The 14683-nt window shown below is 41.3% G+C and overlaps 1 protein-coding gene across 2 annotated transcripts in view; it reads right to left on the bottom strand.

Moving 5' to 3' along the window:
- Positions 1-580: 580 nt before the first annotated feature.
- zswim8 (zinc finger, SWIM-type containing 8) overlaps positions 581-14683 on the bottom strand; it is a 65896-nt gene continuing 51793 nt past the window's right edge. For both annotated transcript variants that reach the window (XM_026189500.1, XM_026189499.1), the window contains exons 23-27: positions 12010-12187; positions 9541-9714; positions 9337-9456; positions 7357-7535; positions 581-2988 (exon numbers count right to left, since the gene is read on the bottom strand). In XM_026189500.1, coding sequence (XP_026045285.1) covers positions 2785-2988; positions 7357-7535; positions 9337-9456; positions 9541-9714; positions 12010-12187 — 855 coding nt within the window. In that variant the 3' untranslated portion in view covers positions 581-2784. The remainder of the gene's footprint in view (positions 2989-7356; positions 7536-9336; positions 9457-9540; positions 9715-12009; positions 12188-14683) is intronic.

The following is a 14683-nucleotide window of genomic DNA, read 5'->3' as shown; positions in this document are numbered from 1 at the left end:
GTCCACTTTACTCCCACCACAATCATCAAACAAAAGAAAGACAGCAGGAAACCGTCACACATGTGTCAAACAATTCAAGGAGGGAAGAGAGCCGCGCCCACCACAGGTGAGTCTCCTTATCAAGGGCTTCACTCCTGGTTTGTCCAATCAGGGCCTCCCTCCTCTAATTAATTGGACGTCCCCAGATTGACATCAGCCTGCAGTCTGCGACCTAAGGGAATGGCAAACAAAAGGGGAGGGAAAGAAAACATGCAGCCTGCAGACACGTAACAAGTGTGTAGTGAGGGGTTTTACAGCCCTAAAACATCTATAATAATAATTTTAGATAAATAAAGTTGGCTACTTTGCTGATTTCACCTATCGCGGGTTATTTTTAGAACGTAACGTAAACGAGGGACTGCTGTATAGTATATATGACAGTGGGTATTGTCAGGAAAAGGATTGAACAATCTGAGTCTTACTAATTTATCAGTTGATAACTGCTAACTCTTGTGGCCATGGGTGAGATATTGCACAGAAACACGTTGGTTTGGCCAAAACAAATAAATCCCTACTCAAACCCACAAATCAGTCAAAGCAATTTAGTGTTTTCAATGATCTTTATTAAAGTAAACTCTACACTTTTACTATTGCTTTTATTTTTTGTCTTTGCACTCTCAATTAGAACCTTTTGCAATCAGCACATATACAACTTTTCAATCGAACTACACTTTTGAGAAATACAAAAATATCACAGTACATTTTCTACTACGTCACCTTCACCTGTGAGGTCCAGAACCAATGAGCCAGTTTCAGAACCACAGCAGCTGCCTGGACTGTGTCAACATGTCTTGAAGTAACAGCACCATGGGCTATGAGCTAACCACATCGAAGAAGAGGGCCACTCAAACACACTGTGTCATTTGTGTCTGGTAACTGTCTTGAAGAGTGTTGGGGCTTAAGTGGACCAGAAAACTGAAAACAAAGAAGATAGCACTTTCCAGAGCAAAGCCAAAGCCATGTCTAATTAAGAGAACGTGGTGCCAAAGTAATAGTCTCAGAACATTTGGGTTTTAGATGATTAGCTACACTGTACATGTGTGACAGTGTATACAAAGCATGAGCAGCATATAATTCAGGACCTCGGACAACCTAAAACGCTAAGCTGATATGGTGACTGGTACTGATTACACTATAATAGATGTCAGTGTAATCTGCAGAGAAAACAAATGTGGTTGAAAGGTGAGACAGCAATGTCTGGGACTTGTCCACTGTGTATGGTTTGCACTAAAAATGTACATTTGCTGAACCAAATTCCTAGCCTTCAAAAACAGGCACATGAATAATAAAGCAGACATTTCAGTTTTGTGTGGCTTATTTGGGTTTTTCTGAGTGCGGCCAGAAAGTTTTTCTTTTACACTTCAATCATCCAAACAGTGGTTTTAGTTCTGTTTGGTGCATCAGAACAAGGCAAATGCACTCTATAGCACTGGACAAACGAAAGGCTTATAAAGGAGTGTTTACACGGTATGTTTGGCTTTTACAATATGGAAAACTTTGGACGAAAAAGGATGTGGATCAGTCAAATGGACAATGCTGCTTCCAATAGGTCTGCCATCTCCATCCACACTGCTGTATTCTGTGCATTTAAACTAGTCAGTGCTTTAGATGTGGTGAAGAAGGGCTGGATGCGTGATTTTAATATTTATGGTCATGCTATTCTAAATTCTTTTTATTGCGTTTTAGTCAGGAGTCTGTTTAGTAGCTGTGTTTAGACAGCATTGTAAATTAGATTAAGCAAATCTAGTTTGCCTTAAAGCATTTTTATATTTATATAAAAGATCTATTAAACGTTCTGACAGCTGCTGGAAATCTGGGGATTCTATATTGGAAAATTATTTTAAAACAAACAAACAACTTAGCCCAAATGGGACTGATAAGGTGTTTTGACTGTTGGACAGTGTAGCTCGAGAAGGCCTTGCAGACATTGTTTGCCTAAGCAGTGGTGAGGTGGCCTCTGGTTTTGGTCTGGAGCTGTTCATGTCACTTCTCAGGCAGGCTAAAATGTACAAATGTATCCCACACAACAGAAAAAGCACCTTCAGCATTCCCTCACTCTCGTCCCATTCCTATTTGCTTACGTGTCATAGCCTATTACAAAGTATCAAAAAAAGATTAAACAAAATACTGAAAAATCCTCACCAATAGGGACAATAAAATGCTTCATATTAAACTTTTTTTCTTCTTCTCACAAATCATTGTTTTGTCCCACACTGTAATGATTCATATCCATGGTGACAAGACTCTGGTGAGTGAAGCATCTAACACTACACAGGAATGTTGCAGCATAAAAAATAACTCACGCAGTGGTTTCCTTTAAAACAAAACTAAAAACAGAATACAAAACAGTGAAAATGAAGTGAGGATGAGGAGGAGAGATCCCTGTCAGTCTTAAGTTGAGGAGAAATGAAGAAAGGAAGGAGTACACCGGAATTCCACATTTACATAACGATAAACAATGATAAAAGATCAGCCAGGAAGAGCAGGTAAGTGACCAGGCTACTTCACAACGCTCTGGTGGACAAACACAAAAAACGAAAGTAAGTCTGTGAATTGGGGAATGGGAGTCGATTGCACTGCCTATGTGCGCTTCACTGAGTCCTCGGAGCAGGAAGCAATGGCCCTAACAAAATCACACGTAAGTGTGGTCAGCTCAGTGCAGTGGCAGTAGCTATGCTGGAGGCTGGATGGGACTTCTTGGCCCAGGCTGACGCTGAGCAGATTTTGTCTCCCCGAGTGTGCTGCTCACGGAGAGAAGGTTGCCATCTCCAGGGATATACGCTGCCATAGTTCCTTGGTCTGTTTGCCCCTTTTCAGGTTCTGCAGCACATCATTAAACTGCATCATACCCACAGGAGTCAGACAGAAAGCACCTCTTGCGCTGCGGATCATGTTGACAAAGTCATCGTAGTCAGCAGGTGTCAGGTGGATGAGCCGGTGGTGAATATGCTGCAGAGAGAAAAGGAGGTGACACTGGACAATGTAGCCTGAACCTTCCTATTTAAGTGGAGCTACTCACACATAACACATGCTGGACTATAATTGTGTGGATGCCCTTATGAGTTCCTGTTTCTCTTTATTCTTTATTATTCTGGTTGCTTCCGTACGTTTTTTGCTGCTTAACTACTCTCTCAGTGTTCATGCTATTTGCACCGTTCAAACTTCGAAAAATTCTGCTCTTTCTGCTAATTATTACTATGACTTTTGGTGCTCATAACTTCTATACTTTTTGAGATATTGAATTTTTTATACAATCTTTTTTGCCCATTTCTGCCATATTATCAATGGCGTCACTGATTTTCCTTGCTGGGCTGAGCTGTGTTTTAGCTCAGTGAGATGAGCAGCCGTTCTCAGACTGGGAGGCCGGGGTTCAAATCCCGCTTATGGCAACATTTCTTTCAGTTACCAATTCAACTTATTTAACTCTTTTCAACACAAATTTCAGCTTTTTCACCCCTTTTCAGCAAAAGTTTCAGTTTTTTCAGTTTTTTCTGCTGTTTTCAGAAAAAACTGAAAATTTTCAGAATTTTCACTTCTTTTCAGCACAAATCTCAGCTTTTTTCAGAAAAAAAACTCTTTTCAGCAGAAATTCTGCTGATTCACCTCTTTTCTGCAAAATTTTCAGCCTTTTCACCTCTTATCAGCACAATTCTCAGCAGCTTCTGCTCATTTCAGCAAAATTGTCAGTCTCTCCACCTATTCTGTGTGAGAATGAGTTTGGCGCAGTGAGATGAGTGGCTGCCTTGAGACCAGGGCCCTATTTCAGGAAGCCGGTTTAGTGCAAACTCTGAGTAAGTATACCCTGAGTTAACGAAAACTCTGGGTTTTCGGTTTCACAAAGCGAGTTTAGATTAATTCTGAGTGAGTTACTATGACGACACACTCCGTGAAGCTAACCTGCCCCCTAGCAGGTTTACTTCAACTAACCCTGACATTCTCCGCCTCTTTGTCAGAAACCTGACTGTAGGAAGTGTCAGACATGGCGTGCCCCTCCCTTGAAGAGCCAGTAGATGTTGAAGCCCAAATTCTCCGCAGAGCTCTCCGCCGGGAGAGTGATTAGAGCGCGTTCGGACATTTTATCATTTCCTGATGATCTCCTGTGTGAACGTTACCGTTTTTCAGCACAATCTATAATTTATTTGAATAACATCCTCAGGCCTAATATTGCTCATGTGACACATCGCGGACATTCTCTCAGTTCTGTACATATTATTTGTATTGCACTTCGGTTTTTTGCAAACGGGAGCTTTCTGTATAATATTGGTGACGCTGAGCACGTTTCCAAGGCTACCGTCTGTCGGGCAGTCAGGAATGTTACAGTTGCACTGAAACGTCTCGTGTACTCGTTTGTGGTGTTCCCCGGTCATAGACCCACAAGATTTATCAAAGAGGGATGCCACAAAATTGCAGGTATCAGGATGAACGAAACTTAATTCATGATGTGGTGATATTTGAACTACTACTTAAATTTTACATTTATTCTCACGGTTCCCAGGCGTGATTGGCTGTATAGATGGCACTCACATTCCAATCATTGCTCCTTCAGTAAATGAAGGAGACTATGTGAACAGGAAGTCTTTCCACAGCATTAATGTACAGGTACATAGTTCCCTGTAGCATTTCTAATTTCAATAAGTGCTTACAGAGGGGAAATTAATGTAGCCTCTAACTGCAATTGATTTACATCGGACAAACAGACCAAGCACTATGGCTCATAATACAATTACACCTTACCTGTTTGGACTATATTTTTATATTTCATTTTTACTTGCTGCCAGGCACGTTTGGGGCCTGTTGGGTTGCACCTGCGCTCACATCACATCACAAAATAAAATGTATGAAATAAAAAATAAAATAAAATATAATAAAATAACGTGTTAAATGGGTGGAAATCCCTAGATCAATGTTTAAATTAACACTCACGCATTGACTCTGTCGGCTATGTTTTGCCATGCATGCTCCCTTTCTTTTGCAGCTGAGGCTGTGTTACCTTTTTTCCGCGGAATTTGCATGTTATCGGCATATGCTGCCATCAGAATTTCGGCCTCAAGCGCTGTAAAATACATTGACCGCACCTTCTTTCCCTCCGTCTCCATGGTGACTCGCTTAATCTGTGCTCCACTAATCAGGGCTTTATGTATCCTCGTGCGCGCGCTTAACTTGGGGTTAAAGCAACTCCGCGTTGACTGAACTAATTGTTATCAGCCTTTCTGAAACCGAATATTCCGAGTTGGACAGTTCGGGGTTACTCAACCCTGAGTATCGTTTTTCACTCTGAGTTTTCTAAACCGGCTTCCTGAAATAGGGCCCAGGTGGGCCAGGTTCGAATCCTGCTCAGGGCAGCGTTTTTTTTTTACCACTTTTCAGCAAAAATTTCTCCGTCTTTACCCCTTTCAATAGAATTTTTGGCTTTTCACCTGTTTTCATCAAAAATTTCTGCTTCTTCACCTGTTTTCAGCAGAATTTTCAGTTTCTTCACCGCCATACAACTTTTTGCAACTTTTCAACTTTTTCAGCTTTTTTCAGCAGACATCTTCAGCGTTAAGGCATCCACACAGCATTTTCGCAGGAAATGCAAATTTTTCTAGTTTACAACAGTGTTTCTACAAAGCTAGGCCACTGTAAAATTCAACCAACTTACAGATGTGCTTAAATGATTTACAACCTAAGTCCAAAAAAACAAAAATGTAAATTTAAAAAAGAATGATTTTCTAATCTTATAAACCCATATATTATTCAGAATCGAACAAAAAGAACATCTCAAATGTTTAAGATGAGACATGTTACTGACCTGTTGCCATTCAACCTCAATTAGTTTCAAAATGTTCATATAGCGGTTTCTTTTCAGCTTTCTTTTCAGCTAGTTGCCCAGTTCATTTTAAATTTGATGACATGAAGATTTTCTCAGTTTAAACATTTGATATGTTTTTGATGCTCTACTGTTAATAAATTATGGCTTTATGAGATTAACAAGTCATTGCGTTTTGTTTGAACTGGTATTTCACACAGCATCACAAACTTTTGGAACTGGAGCTGTAAATCTACATAATTGCTCGGTGCAGCCTCCACAACATCTGACAATTAGCTGCTGGGAGGATATGTCAGTCACTATGAAGTGGCCGGAAAAAAAATACAGAAAATATGTAAAAAGAAAATCAAAATCGGCAATCGAGTCAGGGTATTATCAGATTCAGGTTATCACAACAGATTCCCAATCGGTCATGTAATAGAAAATTAATTTTTTTCTCATTTAAAGTGCTGCAGTGCTTATGCTCAGTTGTGGCAGCGTAATGGAAACTTCCACTCAACAATCTAGAACTAGCTCAACTCATGTCAACCTCAACAGCTGAAGAAAACAACTCTCTTTTGCGGGCGCTGATAATACCAAGGGCATGAAACAGCGTACTCGTTGTAGTGGAGTGTTTGTTAGGTTTCATAGCGAGCCGCGTGAGGTGGTATGATCAGTTTGTTACTTCCTCCCTTTTTGTGAACGCATAAAGGAGTGGGAGCTCCACTTCCGTCTCAGAGACTGCATGACAGCATCTTGCTGGATGTACTCTCTCTTGTGTGCGTGATAATAAACAGTGTTGATTATAGTAACCGTGTCTGCAGACTTGTTCGTTAAAATTTCCACGACAGTCACTTGGGTCTGCGAACACATGTAGACAAATATTGGCCGAACCTGGCTTTTTGCAACAGCTCTATCGTGCTTTCCCTTGTCTGATACTTTTTACTCTCCTTACTGAAAAACTTTGTTTTACTTTATTTGACTGAATTACATTTTTGGCTGTAAAAGATTTTAATTACCTATAAATATGAGATACTTGTGGGAATCAGTCCTGCAGCCCAACCTGCATTACTCTTTGTCATCAACCCCATTATGAATACAGTGGTCCCTCGCTATATCGCGAGATTGTCAAATTTACACAAATCTTCGCTAGCAGTGTGAGTCTGAAGTGCTGTACTGTATGTTTGTAAGTTTTCTCCCCAACAAACGCAACAATGTCGATGAAACATATGGCACCGTCAGCGGCAGCTGGGGGTGTCTGGTTTCATCCTATAATACTGGACTTATTTTTCTACGAAGGTTTGAACTTTTAGAGTTTAAACAAGAGAGAAAAATGTGAAAATGTTCATGCCTGTCTGAGAAAAGTGTATAAAGTGTGTAGTGACGGGTTTTACAGCCTTAAAACATCTGTTGTAAATTGTAAAAAATAAAGTTGGCTACTTCGCGGATTTCACTTATCGTGGGTTATTTTTAGAATGTAACACCCGCGATAAACGAGGGACCGCTGTATTATGGTGAATATGATGTACCTGCAGATAGGCTTGCTGGCAGCGCTGGACAAGTTGTTGGAAAGCAGGTGTTCGAAGATGGGCATGGATGTGGGCAGGGTTCAGCCTTTGCAAGGCCTCCATGATTAACTCCTGCAGGACAAATGGACTGAGGACGCCTTTTGCTGCTCCAACACAGAACTGGTACACATAGTTGACTCCTGGCAGGATGGAAAGAGTGAGAGAAAATCTGCCTTGAGCCATCTAGACAGGTAGGAGTAACAGTGATTAAGATGGAGGTAGGAGTCAACTGATCCAGGGATTGCTGCCTGAGTTGACTCCTACCGCTGTCTCAATCAGATTTGCATTAAACTTCAGCCAACACACAGATCATCTATAAAATTTCAAATAATAAATCAACTGTCGAAGAGATTAAAAAAAACGAGACAGATTACAATTTAACTGAAAATGACCATGGAGCGGTTAATCCCGTTATCTCTTGAAATGCTCTTGAAGCAGTCTAAAGAGGAAAGCTTATAGCTAAGCCAGCATCAATTAAAATAGCTAAAAAGGAAACATACACAAAAGAAGAGGACTAACTGTCTGAAACTGAATGACATGTGACGCTTCATTATTTCCTTTTTAAAAGGACCCTTCATTATTTAATTTGATCCTTTTGCTACGTCAGGAAGAGGAAGCTGTGGATTGGAGTGAAGCCTGTTTATTTGTCTTCATGGTTACAGCAGGGCAGGGCAGCACGGTGGCACGGTGGTTAGCACTGTTGCCGCACAGCAAGAAGGTCCTGAGTTCAATTCCACCATCAGGCCGGGATCTTTCTGTGTGGAGTTTGCATGTTCTCCCCGTGTTTGCGTGGGTTCCCTCCGGGTACTCCGGCTTCCTCCCACCGTCCAAAGACATGCAGCTTGTGGGGATAGGTTAATTGGATAATCCAAATTGCCTCTAGGTGTGAAAGTGCGAGTGAATGTGAGTGTGAATGGTTGTCTGTCCCTATGTGTTAGCCCTGCGACAGACTGGCGACCTGTCCAGGGTGTACCCCGCCTCTCGCCCTATGACAGCTGGGATAGGCTCCCGCGACCCTGAAAAGGATAAGCGGGAGTGAATGGATGGATGGTTACAGCATCAGTGCCAGAGATACCGGCAGGATGAACAAACTAATCCGCAGAGCTGAAAGCATCATTGGTCAGTGAGGGACAGGAGGTCACTGAGCTTACTGCTCTCCATCATGGAGAACCCATCACACCAAAATCCACTCCACATGTCGAGGCAGCAGAGCTCCTTCTCCCTCAGTCCGATTCACACTTCCTGCCATAAAGAACGCTTCAGGAAATTCCTGCCACTCTCTATAAAACTGTACACTAACTGTTTTTCTGTGGCAGAAGAGTCCACACATAGTTATCGGTTTTACCCTTTCTTCTTTTTCATATAGTTTAGTAATACAGTTTGCACTACTCTCTTGCACAGTGTCAGTCTTACTTCATTTTTACTTTTGTCTTTTCCCCCCATTATTGCATATGTAACATTTTTGCACTCTCTTACAGTATAAGGCCCCCATTATGCACCTGTGGAACTTTTATTCAAGTTGGTTGCTTATTAAATGTAAACTGTACTCTTTCTATTCTTTATTTCCTTATCCCTTATGGGATCATCATTCCCATCCATCCGCCACAGAGAGTTCAGGCTATGTTGAAAAATAAAGATGGTCATAATTTTACAATCTCTGTTCTCATATACTTCATTTCCATTTATTTTTCCAAATGTTTCAATACATTGTTGCATCTATTTGCCATTTCCCAGCAAAATGCAAAGAAATAATGGATGGCTTAAGACCTAGAACATTACTATATAATTGAAGGCTTTCCTTTTTTGTATTTTTTTTTTTCAAAATTGGCTTCTGTAGCAAGTATTTCTTTTATTATCTTACTTCCCCGATTTCAAACAGAATGCAAATATGTGTCCAGGTCAGTGCAGCCAGAGATGTCCCTTTATTTGGTAAAGTCTCACCTAGCCTGGCAGCAAGTCCCAGCAACCATTTGACGTCCTCAGTATAAGGAGGGCTCCTGGAGAAGTTGTTGGGATGGTCATTGTGAGCCCTTCTGCCCAACATCTCTAATGCCAACATGCCTTTACAGAAGACAAGGAATACATATTGGTTAATAATGCAGACTACTTAGACTAACATATAATCAGAGAACATAAACTACTCACCAACTCTATAAGCAGAATGCAAGTAGTGCAGGCCTTGTTGGCTAATGGGCTGGCTGTGCTGCTCATCTTCTGCTGGGAAAGGACTGCTGACCAAGGAGGCAGGCTGAGAGGATAGAGAGGGCAGAGATGCTCCCTGGATGGCCTGGATGGTGGGGCCAGGGTGAACACCACCAACTACAACATTACAACAGACACAGTACATTGGTTAGCAATGACAAGTTTACATTCACTAATCAAGGGCATGAATGTACAGTGGGGCAAAAAAGTATTTAGTCAGCCACCGATTGTGCAAGTTCCCCCACCTAAAATGATGACAGAGGTCAGTAATTTGCACCAGAGGTACACTTCAACTGTGAGAGACAGAATGTGAAAAAAAAAAAAATCCATGAATCCACATGGTAGGATTTGTAAAGAATTTATTCGTAAATCAGGGTGGAAAATAAGTATTTGGTCACCTCAAACAAGGAAAATCTCTGGCTCTCACAGACCTGTAACGTCTTCTGTAAGAAGCTTTTCTGTCCCCCACTCGTTACCTGTATGAATGGCACCTGTTTGAACTCATCATCTGTATAAAAGACACCTGTCCACAGCCTCAAACAGTCAGACTCCAAACTCCGCCATGGCCAAGACCAAAGAGCTTTCGAAGGACACCAGGAAAAGTATTGTAGACCTGCACCAGACTGGGAAGAGTGAATCTACAATAGGCAAGCAGCTTGGTGTGAAAAAATCAACTGTGGGAGCAATCATCAGAAAATGGAAGACATACAAGACCACTGATAATCTCCCTCGATCTGGGGCTCCACGCAAGATCTCATCCCGTGGGGTCACAATGATCATGAGAACGGTGAGTAAAGATCCCAGAACCACACGGGGGGACCTGGTGAATGACCTGCAGAGAGCTGGGACCAAAGTAACAAAGGTCACCATCAGTAACACACTACAACGGCAGGGAATCAAATCCCGCAGTGCCAGACGTGTTCCGCTGCTGAAGCCAGTGCATGTCCAGGCCCGTCTGAAGTTTGCCAGAGAGCACATGGATGATACAGCAGAGGATTGGGAGAATGTCATGTGGTCAGATGAAACCAAAGTAGAACGTTTTGGTATAAACTCAACTCGTCGTGTTTGGAGGAAGAAGAATACTGAGTTGCATCCCAAGAACACCATACCTACTGTGAAGCATGGGGGTGGAAACATCATGCTATGGGGCTGTTTTTCTGCCAAGGGGACAGGACGACTGATCCGTGTTAAGGACAGAATGAATGGGGCCATGTATCGTGAGATTTTGAGCCAAAACCTCCTTCCATCAGTGAGAACTTTGAAGATGAAACGAGGCTGGGTCTTCCAACATGACAATGATCCAAAACACACCGCCCGGGCAACAAAGGAGTGGCTCCGTAAGAAGCATTTGAAAGTCCTGGAGTGGCCTAGCCAGTCTCCAGACCTCAACCCCATAGAAAATCTGTGGCGGGAGTTGAAAGTCCGTGTTGCTCGGCGACAGCCCCAAAACATCACTGCTCTCGAGAAGATCTGCATGGAGGAATGGGCCAAAATACCAGCTACTGTGTGTGCAAACCTGGTAAAGACCTATAGTAAACGTTTGACCTCTGTTATTGCCAACAAAGGTTATGTTACAAAGTATTGAGTTGTATTTTTGTTATTGACCAAATACTTATTTTCCACCCTGATTTACCAATAAATTCTTTACAAATCCTACCATGTGGATTCATGGATTTTTTTTTCACATTCTGTCTCTCACAGTTGAAGTGTACCTCTGGTGCAAATTACTGACCTCTGTCATCATTTTAAGTGGGGGAACTTGCACAATCGGTGGCTGACTAAATACTTTTTTGCCCCACTGTACCTTCAGTGGCTTTAAAAACCCCCAAAGGTTTACGTTTATTTTAGGTTTTCTCCAATTCACATATGGTCAAAAATATACATTTATGCTCAAATACATACATATAGTCAAGTTGTTTAATACGTGGTGCTGAAGGTTCTGCGATTGCAGTTCACTACAACGGGTACTTTCTACCATAAAAAGGATCAGTCTGAACAGTCCAAAGAACTCAGTTAAACTAAGAAAGAGAATAAGGAACTTTGAAAGTCCTTTGGAGCTATTTCTAAACAACTGCAGATTCTAAGATAATCAGTTCAAACACGTTATTCAGTTGCTTCACCAAGGTCTAGAAGAAGACATTGCCATGGACCAAGACAGGGGGAACCAAGAAAGAGGCCCTCTGACTGAATTTGTAACTGTCCACACGGACAAGCTAAAAAAGAGCGGTTCAAAGAAATTATTAAAAGTCCCAAATTAACCTTGACATTCATGCTTCTGATGAGTGTATGTAAACTTCTGACCTCAACTGTATGCAAACTCGTCCATGTAACAATGTAACAATTACCAGCAAAAAAAAGTTTTAATTCAGAAGAATTAGCAACTGCCGATCTTAAACACAAAGTAGTCCCGACCTGCTACAGTGGTGCTGAGTGGCAGACCAGCCTCAGTGTGGTAGGGGTGGACAGCAATTTGAGTCATGGACGGTACAGGAACACCAGGGAAGGCGACAGCCGTGGCTGCCATTGATGGCTGGGGGCCAGTGGCCACTGAGAATGGATACTGGGCACCAATGAATGCTGGGTGCATTCCCTGAAGCAGTTAAGCAAACATGCAAGTTTATTTGCATATTATTATGAACAGTCTATAGAGAAATTTTCACAAAATGTAGTCACTGTGCTGTACAAGACAATAAAAACTAGGAATTAATGAGATGCACATATGAAAAAAAACCAATACTACTACTAATAGTTGTGAAAACATTTGTGATACGCACACACACTTATTCATAAACAGCACTGGATATAAGAACCGTCTCTTTGTCTGACATTAGGATCCTGAGGAGCTGTACAAGCTTTTCCAGTTGCTATAAAAGCCGTCAGTATCTATAATTATGAAACTGTTAGGCAAGTTTGAAGATCTCGCATGTAAAGTAATGTGCAAAAGTATTGAAGTAGCCCTCATCTCTTTACCAAGGAGCCAAACAACTTAACAAAGTAAGCAATAAAAGAAAAAACTAACAACGCGTAATCCAAAAAGTTACTGGCTATGAGATCATTCGCGTTGTGCTTCTTTTTTCTTTGTGTGTGTGTGTGCGCGTGCGTTTGTTTGTCATTGTCATGTAATTTAATTTGCCTTACATTAAATATATAGGCAATGCAAGGCAAGGCAAGTTTATTTGTATAGCACAATTCAACAACAAGGTGATTCAAAGTGCTTTACAGAGACATTAGAAACAAGAACAAATAAAAAGCATGATTTAAAATTGATTAAAACAAGCAAATAAACTAACTAATTAACAAACAAACAAACAAACAAACAAACAAACAAACAAAACAGTATATAAAATCAAAACAGATAAAATCAGAACAGTAGATAAAATCAGTAGTTAAATGTAAGTTTTGAAATTTAAGCTTAAAAGTGTGGATTTGGTGCTTTATTCAAATGCAGCTGAGAACAGGTGAGTCTTCAACCTGGATTTAAATAAACTAAGTGTTTCAGCTGATCTGAGGCTTTCTGGGAGTTTGTTCCAGATATAAGGAGCATAGAAGCTGAATGCAGCTTCTCCGTGTCTGGTTCTGACTCTGGGAACTGATAAAAGACCGGATCCAGATGACCTGAGGGATCTGGAAGGTTCATACTGGGTCAGGAGGTCATTGATGTATTTTGGTCCTAAACCATTCAGAGCTTTATAGACCAGCATCAGAACTTTAAAGTCTATCCTCTGACGGACAGGCAGCCAGTGTAAAGACCTCAGAGCTGGACTGATGTGGTCCACTTTTTTGGTCTTAGTGAGGACTCGAGCAGCAGAGTTCTGAATGAGCTGTAGTTGTCTGACTGATTTTTTAGGTAGACCTGTAAAGATGCTGTTACAGTAATCAAGCCTACTAAAGATGAATGCATGGACTAGTTTTTCCAGGTCCTGTTGAGACATCAGATCTTTTATCCTTGAAATATTCTTGAGGTGATAGTAAGCTGATTTTGTTATTGTCTTAATGTGTTTTTCTAAGTTTAGGTCTGCATCCATCACTACACCCAATTTTCTCGCCTGGTTTGTGGTTTTTAGATGTATAGATTGAAGTTCTCTGGTGACCTGTAATCGTTTTTCTTTGGCGCCAAAGACTATTACCTCAGTTTTGTTTTTGTTTAGCTGGAGAAAATTGTGGCACAACCAGTCATTGATTTCCTCAATGCATTTACCAAGAGCCTGTACAGGGCCTCGGTCTCCTGGTGACATTGTGATATATATTTGTGTGTCATCTGCATAGCTGTGATAGTTTATTTTGTTGTTGTTTATAATCTGTGCCAGTGGGAGCATGTAGATGTTAAACAGAAGGGGTCCCAAGATGGAACCTTGGGGAACTCCACATGTGATACTTGTCTGCTCAGATGTGAAGTTACCTATTGATACAAAGTATTTCCTGTTTTCTAAGTATGTTTTGAACCAGTTTAGTACAGTTCCTGAAAGACCTGTCCTGGGGCCCGTTCTTCGTACCTCGCTAAGTAGGTTAGCCGGATTAGATTGTTGACGATTTCGCGTGATCCTGGATCAGTCGGTTCCCCGAAGCTCATCCGGGACTTGCTGTCATAGCAACAGAGCCGTAAGCGTAAACCTGCTCGGGAGCAGGTTTACTTTATGTAAACAGGATTAGATCGCGGCCACGCAGGTATGTCCGCTTCATTTATACGAAAGCAACAGCGATATTTTTCCACTGTTTCACCATAAATAAATATTATCAATGCAACTAAAGATAATGCAGCACTTGATCCTTTTATTGATGTCACACAGATACATACAGGTCATTTCCTAAAAAAGGGAAATGTACTATTAACATTCTATTACATGTATGTGATTATTACAGATGTAATTCATATTTCAGAGTAGTAATTGTAAATTACTTCGTGTAATCAAGATGAGAGACCACGGCTATAAAAGCGAAGGTGGATTTGGGAAGTCTGTCGCAGCCATGTCCTGTCCGTATACGCGAGCAGCCCATTGCGGAAGGTGCAAGATTGATAAGGAGAGTCCTCAGAATTCAGCGTATATTGTGGGATAGACAGGATCCTTTAGCTCAGCGCGACAGTGTG

Source organism: Astatotilapia calliptera, chromosome 13, assembly GCF_900246225.1.
Source record: "Astatotilapia calliptera chromosome 13, fAstCal1.2, whole genome shotgun sequence".
NCBI classification, from domain to species: Eukaryota; Metazoa; Chordata; class Actinopteri; order Cichliformes; family Cichlidae; genus Astatotilapia; species Astatotilapia calliptera.
Note: the sequence above shows the minus strand (reverse complement) of the source record. Positions and strands in the feature narration are given on the sequence as shown.